Raw genomic sequence first — 12,352 nt, forward strand, 5'->3', positions numbered from 1 at the left:
AAAAGCATGTTCGGATTTCACTCCTGACTGCCACTCTCTCTGTAGGAAGTGCCGAGGAACTCTGATGAGTAACTGTGCAAATTGCATGCGGTGGTGGACTCGCCTGTGTCGCACGCTGCATGCAACCAGCGACGTGTGTAGACTCTTCACTAGTCGCTTTTTGGCTACTTTTCCGGAAAATGCCTTCGCCAGGGTGTAAAACGGAAACGCGCACCCGGCGGAGGCCGCGCTAGCTGCATCATGCACGCATGACCGTTCCGTAGGGATGCATACGCGCTCACACGCTGGCGATCCGTTCCAAGGACCCCCGTTTTCACAAACATTTGTCGTTCCGAAGCCCGTTCCAAGGACCCTCCTTTTTACAATAAGCCCGCTCCAAGGCCCCCGTTTTTTGTCTCGCCCGCGGCACACCCCCACCACTTTTTTGGTCGAGTGCCCCCCCCCCCGGGCGCCGCTGTCTTCGCATCGTGCAGGCAGTCTACGTGTATAGTGGCGGGCTGCTACATTGCGGTGCAGGGGTGTTCAACTTACATATCGTGAGCTCACTCAGCTGCGTGTTTTCACTTCTCCTTTTCTTGTCATTTTTCCTCGCATTACTTGTTTTCATAAATTTCCCTCTCACTTTCCTTGTTTTCTCACTCCCTTCAGTTTTGTAACTCTTCTTGATCACTTGCATTCATTGGCACACCCCCCGGTCAAAAATGGTACGGTCCTATCCAACATACACTCAAGTCGTCGCTGTACGAATAATGAAAACGTGCAAAATTCTTCACGCGCTGCGTTGCCTAGCTATGCGTGTGTACTGTGTACACACAATGCCATCGGCTGAACCCGCCAAACTATAGTGACCAATTATTGCAAAAGCTTTTGCAAATGTGAAAAGTGACAGAGGTTTTTTTTATCCAATCAAAATAATTCTTAGGTATTCGCAATCTACAGCATTTTCTGCAAAATGTCTTTTTTTTGATAGGGTCTATTGTGACGTATATAGTTTTACAACAATGTGAAGTCGCACCAAACGTTTCGTTTCCCTCACTTGCCCATTGGCTCATGTACAAATGGATTTCCAAAATCATCAAGAAAGGTTCCAAAAACCTCAAAAGTGACAGAACTTAATTTGACTAAAATTAAATGAAAATCATATCATGTTCAAGGTGAGAATCTGCTCTATTCTATTCTGTTTTGATAGATCACCTTGTTGACGCGTTTGGGAGATATCTTAGCAAATCCGTCAAAAACGGCGTATTTTCTATTATTCTCCATAGGGAAATAATTTAACACGCTACGCACTGCAAAAAAGGAGCGCAAACAAATTGATATGCATTGATATATTTCATTAATCGCATGCTATACACCCCTTTACAATTATGAGTATTTTATTATTGTTAAGTTATTAATATAAATATATTGTAAATCAACCATTGAAATTGGGACAGGAGGTTTTATGCCACAGTAATTAAGTTAACTTTTTCTGTCCCTGGCATTCCAATGGTTGGTATTTCTTATTTTGTATTGTTTACACTGAAATGTATTTTCGAATTTTATTTGCCGAATAAATAATAAAAAAAAGAAAATAAAAATAAAAAAAAGAAAAAGGTATTGTCATAGGCTCTGATTTCCATTTGGTATCATTCTCCGAAACTATTTTTATAGGAAACCTTTGGCGAGTTCTGCATTGATGGCTATTAAGATTCAATGTTATATAAGACACTTGACTCTCGGGCGAACTACTTACCGCGTGTATCAACATCTCCAAATGACCTGGAAAAAAGAAGAGGGAAAAACTAGAATGAAACAAATGTAGATATCGACCAATATATGGGACATTTTTCTGTTTTTATACATTTATTTTACAAGGGCCGAGACCGAATATTGATTTTAAAAAAAATCTTATGTAGGTTATTCCTTAGCTTGGATTGGCTGTTGTTTTTATAGAACAAAAAATGTCAGCAAGAAGTACTTGTTTCATGCTATTATATATTTCAAAGGGATTTTTTTCTTAATTGTGAAAATTTGTCAATTCTAATGGCATAGGCCATTCAATCACATTAGCACTTAGATAAAACTAACTTCACCTGTATTCATGATTCAAGGTAATTCTGAATAAAAACGAAGATGGGCTAGTGAGCGAACAAAAAGAAAAAAAAAGACAATGAATTTCCACAGGCGAAAATTCGGAGATGATTATTCTGATGAAGACGCTATATTTTTTGTGATGCATAATTTTGGAAGTGCATTAACCGCGTAGCCAGGATTTCATTTTCGAGGGGGGGGGGGGTAAATGCACGCAAATCAAGCCAAAACTTACAGAGCGCGCGAAGCGCGCTCCCTAGGGGGTGGGTGCAGGGGGGGGGGATTTTCCCCTCCCGCGCGAAGTTTCGGTGTTTTATAAATTAAAATGAAAAGGGGCCATCTCTCTTATCTCTAGTATCTATATTAGCTCCAATTCAGTTGACTATATTGTGATTTTGAGCCTTGTTTTCAAAAGTGATTGTGAATGCACAAAAAAGGGATAAAATGAAGGAAATTAAGATAATAATTACCACGCGCAAAGCGCGGAAGCTAAAGCGTTTTATCATTTTTTTCCAAAGAAAAGGGTCACAAGATAAGTTATATTGAATGCTTCCCTTGGAAAGATTAGAAATGATTACAAACAAATTAACGACAGTGCATATCTTTAACTCGCAGTACAGAGGAGAAGAGTGTATGCGGGAGGAAGAAATTCCTCCCCGCGCAGAGCAATGAAACTCTAACATTTCAAAGAGCGGACGTTTCATCAAATGCAGATATGTCTAATACCCCATCGGCTGTAATTCAATTGATTTTCTAAGATTATTGAACTTAATTGCATGGAAAATAGCGCGCAAAAATGAAACTTCTGTGATTTATTGAAATTATATACACAAAGGATGGTGTATAATTATTTCTTTGACTTATCCTGAAGCACTTCATTTTGGATGATAAAGAATCATAAGTGTCATTCACAATTTCATAGGGCACAAAACAGGACAGGAAATGAATGTGCAGAAATGACATGAAGATTAAAAGAATTTGATAAAAAAATATTGAGTTTTTATAAGAATCTAATACAACACCAATTTTATACCTCCCTCTTTTTAAATTAGGAACCTGTTTGCCCCAAAATTATGGTTGTTTTAATGAGCGGGAGAAGTTGCCTATATGGAGGTGACGGCAGAAATTAAAGATTTTACCAGAAGTTGCGCGATCAATTTGAAAAAAAGAAGATATATACTTCGGCCTAACCTTACTCTAATTCCATGCCCTAATGTATACATTTGAACTTTAACTGGCAAGAAACACATATAGCTGAGGTGGAAAAACAGGGTTAGAGCAAGGGTGAGGGAAACAGAGGAGAACTGCAATAGTGTCATTTAACGGCGCGCAGCGCGGAAGCAAAATTCATACATATAAATTGAGAGCAAGAGTCAAGGAGTTTCTATTTTTTGGAAATATAAAGAATAAAAAGAACAACCATCAAAGCTACCTTTCTTCCTTTTCCTCCCTTCGCTTTTCCTTTCTCCTCTTTTTGGGGACTTTTTTTTTTTGGGGGGGGGGGTGCCTGAAGTGCATGGGTAACGTATTACTTCCCTCACCTATGGAAAGCAATTTGCTTTATGTGCTCATCCTTGGCGTACTGTGCTGGAAAATACCCGTCGTTATCCTTGATGTCATTCTTAGATCCCTTATTTATTAGGAATTGTATCAATGCCTCTGATGGGGATACGATGTCATCGCTTTCTTGCTGTATCTATTTTGACAAAAAAGGTGAATATTCATTTAAAGGGGAAGTTCACCCTGAAGAAAACTTTGTTGTAAAAATAGCAGAAAAAAATAGTAAAAATATTGGTGAAGATTTCAGGAAAATCCGTCAAAGAATAAGAAAGTTATTAGTTCAAAGTTTTGGATTTGTGACGTCATAAACGAGTAGCTGCCCCATGTGTTATGTAATATAAAATGCATGAATTTCAAATTTTATATGGTTGCTGATGATTTAATCTATTCATGATCGGGTGTCAAATGATTTGTCTATTGATATACAAAAGGTACAGTGAAAATCATTGTCAATTTTATGAGAAAATGACATTTCATTGATTTTTTACCATTCGCTATGTAGGATGGCTGCTCGCATATGACGTCACAAATCGAATAATTGGAATTCTAATAACTTTTTAATTATTTGATGAATTTTTCTAAAACCTTCGTCAATATTTTTTATTATTTTTATCTGCAATTTTTACAATAAACTTTTTGTCAGGGTGAACTTCCCCTTTAAAAGAAATCTAGGAAATGGCTTATCTTTTATTCACTCGAAATTTCACTAGGGATTTTTTGTTCACTAATAATAACAAATCTTTACCATCCCAATATATATATATATATATATATATATATATATATATATATATATATATATATACATATATATATATATATGTGTGTGTGTGTGTGTGTGTGGGTGTGTGTGAATAACGTGAATTTGCTTTGGCCACACATTTATGTAGTGCAGCATCTTAAGATAATTGATAATTATATGCGTGACAGACAGAAAGAAAGAGGACGCAGCAATTGGTTCAATTCCTTTATTTCCAAGCTTTCGACCATTTTAACTGGTCATACACTTATATGTACATGTATAAACTTCTTAAACCATGTACGCACAAATCATAACCAAATTTTTCCAGTAACATATTTCATAATTATGTGGAAAACGAATACGCTACCTGGTCCAAAGCTTCTGTCATTTCAACCTGTCTCTTCTTACAGTTACATAGTCTGATAGCAGTATGTAAAGGTGTCTGGCCATCGTTTGATGCCTGGTTTAAATCAGCACCTAAAGAAATCAACTCTTCGACGATTGATGTTAATCCACTTTCAATAGCAAGGTGAAGAGGTGTAAATCCTTCACTGTCGCTCTGGTGTATAACTGATTCATCCTGTTAAACAGCAGAAGAATAAAAATGTATGTTTCCAGCCATGACACAATTATCAATGTACCAGTGTTTGGAAATGTAGAATCCTGGCGCGTCTTATAGCCCTGAAGAAATAGTGCAAGTAGATAATAAACAAAACTCATCATGCTCAAGTCATGTGCATTGAACAATTAACAAAATGTCAAACTAAAATAATCGAGGGTATATTAGTGATATAAGAAAACAGGACACTAAAAATCACAGGTCTAAACAATGGTTGTGAGAAAGCCAAAGGAGTCTTTGAAATTACATATCACCATGAACTAGACGTATTAGAAAACTTTCTTTCTCTTTTTAAATAAACATTTGGCCTGGGCATGCGGTTTGCCAAAAGTTCACGTATATTTTTATTGCCAATAAATTATCAAATTTCCCTCTGTGTACCACAGTTAAAATCCTGAGGCACTTGTCAAACAGTGATTAACCAAAATCTGTATATGTATTACCTTGTCAAGAAGAAACCCTGCAGCTCCAGCCTTTCCTGATCGCAATGCAACATCTAAAGGTGAATGACCTCTTCTTGAACGTCTTGAACTCAGTAGGTTTTTCTGATCCAGTAGATCATTCACAACTGCTTCATTCCCACTTTTTTGATAAATGAAAAATTAACATCGGGAAAATTGTATATCCAAAATCTTTCACAAACTAAAACTTATAAATCACTTTTATAATGGATCTGATTTGATCGATGCATTTTGAGTGGGTACTTGCTATAACGATTTTACCTCGACGACTTAATTTGACTCTACGGTAACGTAATCTATTCTCCAAGTTTTGACGAAGAGTGAAAACAAAAGTTAAGAGTAATAGCATGTCGGTGATATCCAGTCGAAATTGTAATTAGTTAAAACAAATCAATACTACATCCATATCAGAAGCAGATTAAACACCTTTACATCAGTTTGATATCCTCTCTATAATGTAGATTACCTTGCTGCTGCATAATGGAGGACTGTCCATCCTTCATTATCTGTTGTTTCTATGTCTGCGTTGTCATCAAGCAACATACGAACACACTCGTCATGTCCCTCCCGCGCGGCAACCATTAGTGGTGTGACTCCATTTAACGTCTATAGATATGAAATATATACTTAATGGGTAACATATTGCTTTTATTTATTTCTGCAAATCGGGTACGAAATCTTATCACATTTTGTGCAGATGTATTATTTGCTGTTTAGTAATGACCTCAACTCAAGGCTAATCTTCGATTAAGTATTGCATATCATACCATATTTATTTGTCTTCAGTTTTATATAAAACAATCGTCTGGTTGGATATGTTGGAAGAGAAGCCTATGCTTGATTTTCTTTATTTCTAGGAATAAGCTCGACTGTCAATACCTTTCGACTGTCGCTTTGTTACAGGATCACCACTTTCCATTGAGTAAATATTCCACAGTACAGTGTTTATTCCAAATAATTGTCATCAGATTAATGATGAAATTCTTCCCTTGACTTTCGGGATTTGTTTAGCTGTTCACCCTTAGAATTCAATCTCTTTGCCTGATACTTTTTAGATTTTTTTAACTTACCAGATGGAACAAGTAAATTCAGCGTGATAAAGGTTTTAAGACTTTTATCTCGTGCATGAAGTGTAATGATCAACTTTAAAGTTAGTTGGGTGTGGCAACGTGGATACGCATACCTACCTGCATCCTAGCACCAAGTGCGTGATGACTATCTTCAGCTTTATCGGTAGTGCTGTCCCTCAAGAGATTTTTCAAGCATTCTAAGTGACCGTTCCCCGCAGCAAAATGAGAAGCTGTCCAGCCGTTATTATCACGCTCCTCTATATCTGCCCCATGCGTAATCAAACATTGAATAATGCTTAGATAGCCTCTCTGGGAGGCAGTATGAACTGCTGTTCTTCCATCCTTTGTGGCTTTATTCACCGCAGCAGCTACATTCACCAGACATTCAACGATATCAAAATGACCTTCTTGTGCAGCTACATATACAGGCGAGACCCCATTGTTATCTTCTGCGTTGACGTTTGCTCCCTCAACAATGAGATATTTTACAATATCTATGTGATTATTCTGTGACGTTACATGAAGAGGTGTCGATCCATCTTTACCTGATTTATTGACATCTGCTCCTGCAGTCACTAGACCTTTAACAACTTCAAAATGACCTTCATATGAAACAAGATACAAAGGTGTAAAGCCGTCCTTATCACTTACATTCAGGATTGCACCCTCAGCAATGAGATATTTTACAATATCTATGTGATTATTCTGTGCCGCAACATGAAGGGGTTTCCATCCATTCTGATCTGATTTATTGACATCTGCTCCTGCTTTGACCAGACATTCAAGGATTTCTAAATGACCGTTCATAGAAGCTAGATACACGGGTGAATTCCCCTCATCATTTTCTGCGTTGATATTTGCACCCTCAGCAATGAGATATTTTACAACATCTATATGATTATCCTTTGACGCCACATGAAGAGGGGTCCATCCATATTCTGCAGATTTATTGACATCTGCTCCTGCTTTGACCAGACATTCAGCGATATCAAGATGACCGTTCATAGAAGCCATGTACACGGGTGACATCGTATTTTCCCCTGCATTGACGTCTGCTGCTTTCTTTACATCTGCTCCTGCATTCACCAGACATTCAACGATATCAAGATGACCTTTCAGTGAAGCCAGATATAAAGGTGACATCCCCTCATCATTTTCTGCGTTGATGTTTGCGCCCTCAGCAATGAGATATTTCACGATATCTATATGATTATTCTGTGACGTTACATGAAGTGGTGTCCGTCCATCCACAGTCGAATTATTGACATCTGCTCCTGCATTCACCAGACATTCAACGATATCAAGATGACCGTTCTGACAAGACAGATATACAGGTGACATCCCCATATCATCTTCTGCGTCGATGTTTGCGCCATTAGCAATAATATATTTCACAATATCAACGTGATCATTTTGTGACGCCAAATGAAGAGGCGTCGATCCACTCTCTGTCGGTTTATTGACATCTGCTCCTGCATTCACCAGATATTGAACGATATCAAGATGACCGTTAATAGAAGCTAGATACACGGGTGACATCCCCTTTTCATTTTCTGCGTTGATGTTTGCACCCTCAGCAATGAGATATTTCACGATATCTATGTAATTGTTTTCTGACGCTACTTGAAGAGGTGTAGATCCATCCTTCATCGATTTATTGACATCTGCTCCTGCATTCACCAGACATTCAACGACATGAAGATGACCGTTAATAGAAGCTGTATATACAGGTGACCCCCCCTTATCATTTTCTGCGTCGATGTTTGCACCCTCAGCAATGAGATATTTTACAATATCTACGTGATTATTCTGTGACGTTACATGAAGTGGTGTCCGTCCATCCTCACCTGATTTATTGATATCTGCTCCTGCGGTCACCAGACATTGAACGATATCAAGATTACCGTTAATAGAAGCTAGATACATGGGTGACATCCCCTTTTCAGTCGATTTATTGACATCTGCTCCTGCATTCACCAGATATTGAACGATATCAAGATGACCGTTAATAGAAGCTAGATACACGGGTGACATCCCCTTTTCATTTTCTGCGTTGATGTTTGCACCCTCAGCAATGAGATATTTCACGATATCTATGTAATTGTTTTCTGACGCTACTTGAAGAGGTGTCGATCCATCCTTCGTCGATTTATTGACATCTGCTCCTGCATTCACCAGACATTGAACGATATCAAGATGACCGTTCGTAGAAGCCAGATATACAGGTGACCTTCCCTTATCATTTTCTGCGTTGATGTTTGCACCCTCAGCAATGAGATATTTTACAATATCTATGTGATTATTCTCTGACGCCACATGAAGTGGTGTCCGTCCATCCTCAGTCGATTTATTGATATCTGCTCCTGCGGTCACCAGACATTCAACAACATCAAGATGACCGTTCTGTGAACCGAGATAGAGTGGTGTCCGTCTGTTTCTATCTACTGAGTTCAGATTTTCTACCTTGGTGATGAGGTATTTTACAACATCGACGTGACCTCCATACGATGCGTAATGTATTGGTGAAGGGTTATTGCTCTCTACTCCATTGACCTTAGCTCTTTTAGAAATGAGGTATTTCACTATGTTTATATGTCCTTTATGTGAGGCCTCGTCGAGAGCTGTCCGACGATACTTTCCTCTTTGGTTTACATCTGCTCCTTCATTCACTAAGCATTTAACAACTCCAAGGTGACCATTTAATGAAGCCAGAAATAAGGGTGTGAAGCCTTCCTTATCTCTTACGTTCAGGATTACTTCCTCAGCAATGAGATATTTGACAATATCTATGTGATTATTCTGTGACGCCACATGAAGTGGTGTCCGTCCATCCACAGTCGATTTATTGACATCTGCTCCTGCATTGACCAGACATTCAACAATATCAAGATGACCGTTCTTAGACGCCACATAGAGAGGTGTCCATCCATCCTCATCTGATATATTGACATCTGCTCCTGCTTTCACCAGATATTCAACGATATCAAGATGACCGTTCTGACAAGCCATAGAGACGGATGTCGTCTGATCATTAAGTTCTACGTTGATGTTTGCACCCTCAGCAATGATATATTTTACAATATTTATGTGGTTATAATATGACGCCACATGAAGAGGGGTCCATCCATACTCTGCCGATTTATTGACATCTGCTCCTGCTTTGACCAGACATTCAAGGATTTCTAAATGACCGTTCATAGAAGCTAGATACACGGGTGAATTCCCCTTATCATTTTCTGCGTTGATATTTGCACCCTCAGCAATGAGATATTTTACAATATCTATGTGATTGTTTTCTGACGCTACTTGAAGAGGGGTCCATCCATATTCTGCCGATTTATTGACATCTGCTCCTGCTTTCACCAGACATTCAACAATATCAAGATGACCATTCTCAGACGCCACATAGAGAGGTGTCCATCCATCCTCATCTGATATATTGACATCTGCTCCTGCATTCACCAGATATTCAACGATATCAAGATGACCTTTCAGTGAAGCCAGATATAAAGGTGACATCCCCTCATCATTTTCTGCGTTGATGTTTGCGCCCTCAGCAATGAGATATTTTACAATATCTATATGATTATTCTGTGACGCCACATGAAGTGGTGTCCGTCCATCCACAGTCGATTTATTGACATCTGCTCCTGCTTTGACCAGACATTCAACAATATCGTGATGACCGTTCTCAGACGCCACATAGAGAGGTGTCAATCCATCCTCATCTGATATATTGACATCTGCTCCTGCTTTCACCAGATATTCAACGATATCAAGATGACCGTTCTGACAAGACAGAGAGACGGATGTCGTCCTATCATTAAGTTCTACGTTGATGTTTGCACCCTCAGCAATGATATATTTTACAATATTTATGTGGTTATAATATGACGCCACATGAAGAGGGGTCCATCCATATTCTGCCGATTTATTGACATCTGCTCCTGCTTTGACCAGACATTCAAGGATTTCTAAATGACCGTTCATAGAAGCTAGATACACGGGTGAATTCCCCTTATCATTTTCTGCGTTGATATTTGCACCCTCAGCAATGAGATATTTTACAATATCTATGTGATTGTTTTCTGACGCTACTTGAAGAGGGGTCCATCCATATTCTGCCGATTTATTGACATCTGCTCCTGCTTTCACCAGACATTCAACAATATCAAGATGACCATTCTCAGACGCCACATAGAGAGGTGTCCATCCATCCTCATCTGGTTTATTGATATCTGCTCCTGTAGTCACTAGGAATTTAACTACTTCAAAATGACCTTCATGTGAAGCAAGATGTACAGGTGTTTGCCAAACCACATTCTCTGCATTTAGATTTGCCCCTGCATCGATAAGGTTTCGTACAAGATCAACATGATCATTCTTTGAAGCAAAATGAAGAGGTGTACGGCCATCACCATCGACAGAATTTAGCTTGGCTCCCTGACAAATGAGATATTTCACAATGCCTGCTTGTCCCTTGTCTGATGCACAATGTAGAGGTGTCGATCCACCCTTCCCCACCCTGTTTACATCTGCCCCTGAACTTACGAGAAAGTCAACCACATCATTATGACTATTAGTTGATGAAATACAAAGGGGTGTATCGCCATCTGATGTTATTTTGTTCACATCTGCTCCATGTATGACTAAACACTCAACCACATCTAAATGACCAAACTTTGAGGCAAGGTAGAGAGGTGTAAAACCATTATCACTCTCATTGATATCCAGATATTGAGCGAGATTCAGAAGACGACTCTGAGACTCATCTTGAGGACGATTGCCACCATTCCCGCTCTGCTTAATAAACTCATCCGTTACGTCAAAGATGTATTTCACCAACTCGATGTGCCCTTCTTCTGAAGCGATGTGGAGGATTGTCTTCCCATCTGTATCTTCTACCTCTTCCTGGATTATATCAATTGCCTCATCCTCAAGAATGGATCTTGTCTTCACAACATCCCCTTCCTTCACTGCTGCAATAAGCCCCTTGCTCATGATGTGATCAATGTTGGTCAATATAACTATTGCTATAAAAGAAATAATTAGGTATGTCCTCAATGATATCCTTCCCTTACAGCTGTGATAAGCGCGTTGTTCATTAGGTTCCCAATCCTGGTCAACGATTGGAGATGTACACCTAACATACATGTACCTAATAGCAAAGTGTAGTCCTTTCAAGCAAAACAACCTGTTGAAACCATTTGGAGGAGTGTATTGTCAACTATGGATCCACTTTCTCATTCGTCTTAGTTGACACCTATGGCCTCATCTTCAATAATGGATCGCAACATCTAACTCCTTCACTGCCGGAATAAGCGTCTTGTTCACGATTGTAATCAATTCCGATCAATGTAGAGATGTAGGCTGAGAAGCATCAGTTGATATAATTATGAAGTATACATATATATGAAGTTGTTTCATGCAAACTACAATTTAAAGCGATCTGGATGAGTGTCGCCCCATTAAGAACGACATTTTCTCTCAAATTTCTTCATCCTCGAGGATACTGTTTTCATAACATCCCCTTCCTATAGCTCTGATAAGCGCTTTATTCATTATTACTTTGTAATCAATCCGGATCAGTCCGGATCAATGATAGTAGGTGTATGACCTGATAACCAAGGGATATTGGAATATTGTAGGATATTGATGAAGTTTCCAATAAGTAACAGCTCTCTCTTTTCCTGTCGGCACCAATTGCCTCGATATAAAAAATAGATCCGGTCTTCAAATCATCTGCCGTCACAGCTTAGATAAATGTCTTGTTCATGACATGAGGAATTCCTCTCAGCAATTCTTTTTTAAGATGTAGGTGTAAGAC

General features: G+C 38.8%; 1 protein-coding gene across 1 annotated transcript; it reads right to left on the reverse strand.

The window, feature by feature from the left end:
• Positions 1 to 3,610: 3,610 nt before the first annotated feature.
• LOC121430163 (serine/threonine-protein phosphatase 6 regulatory ankyrin repeat subunit A-like) lies at positions 3,611 to 11,526 on the reverse strand. The gene is made up of 7 exons (XM_041627440.1): positions 10,153 to 11,526; positions 8,683 to 10,047; positions 6,643 to 8,592; positions 5,922 to 6,061; positions 5,438 to 5,576; positions 4,743 to 4,955; positions 3,611 to 3,769 (listed from the first exon to the last, which is right to left on the reverse strand). Exons 1-7 carry the CDS (start codon positions 11,524 to 11,526, stop codon positions 3,611 to 3,613), a joined length of 5,340 nt encoding a protein of 1,779 aa, XP_041483374.1.
• Between the last annotated feature and the right edge of the window lie 826 nt (positions 11,527 to 12,352).

The sequence above is a fragment of the Lytechinus variegatus genome, chromosome 16 (assembly GCF_018143015.1).
Source record: "Lytechinus variegatus isolate NC3 chromosome 16, Lvar_3.0, whole genome shotgun sequence".
Taxonomy (NCBI): domain Eukaryota; kingdom Metazoa; phylum Echinodermata; class Echinoidea; order Temnopleuroida; family Toxopneustidae; genus Lytechinus; species Lytechinus variegatus.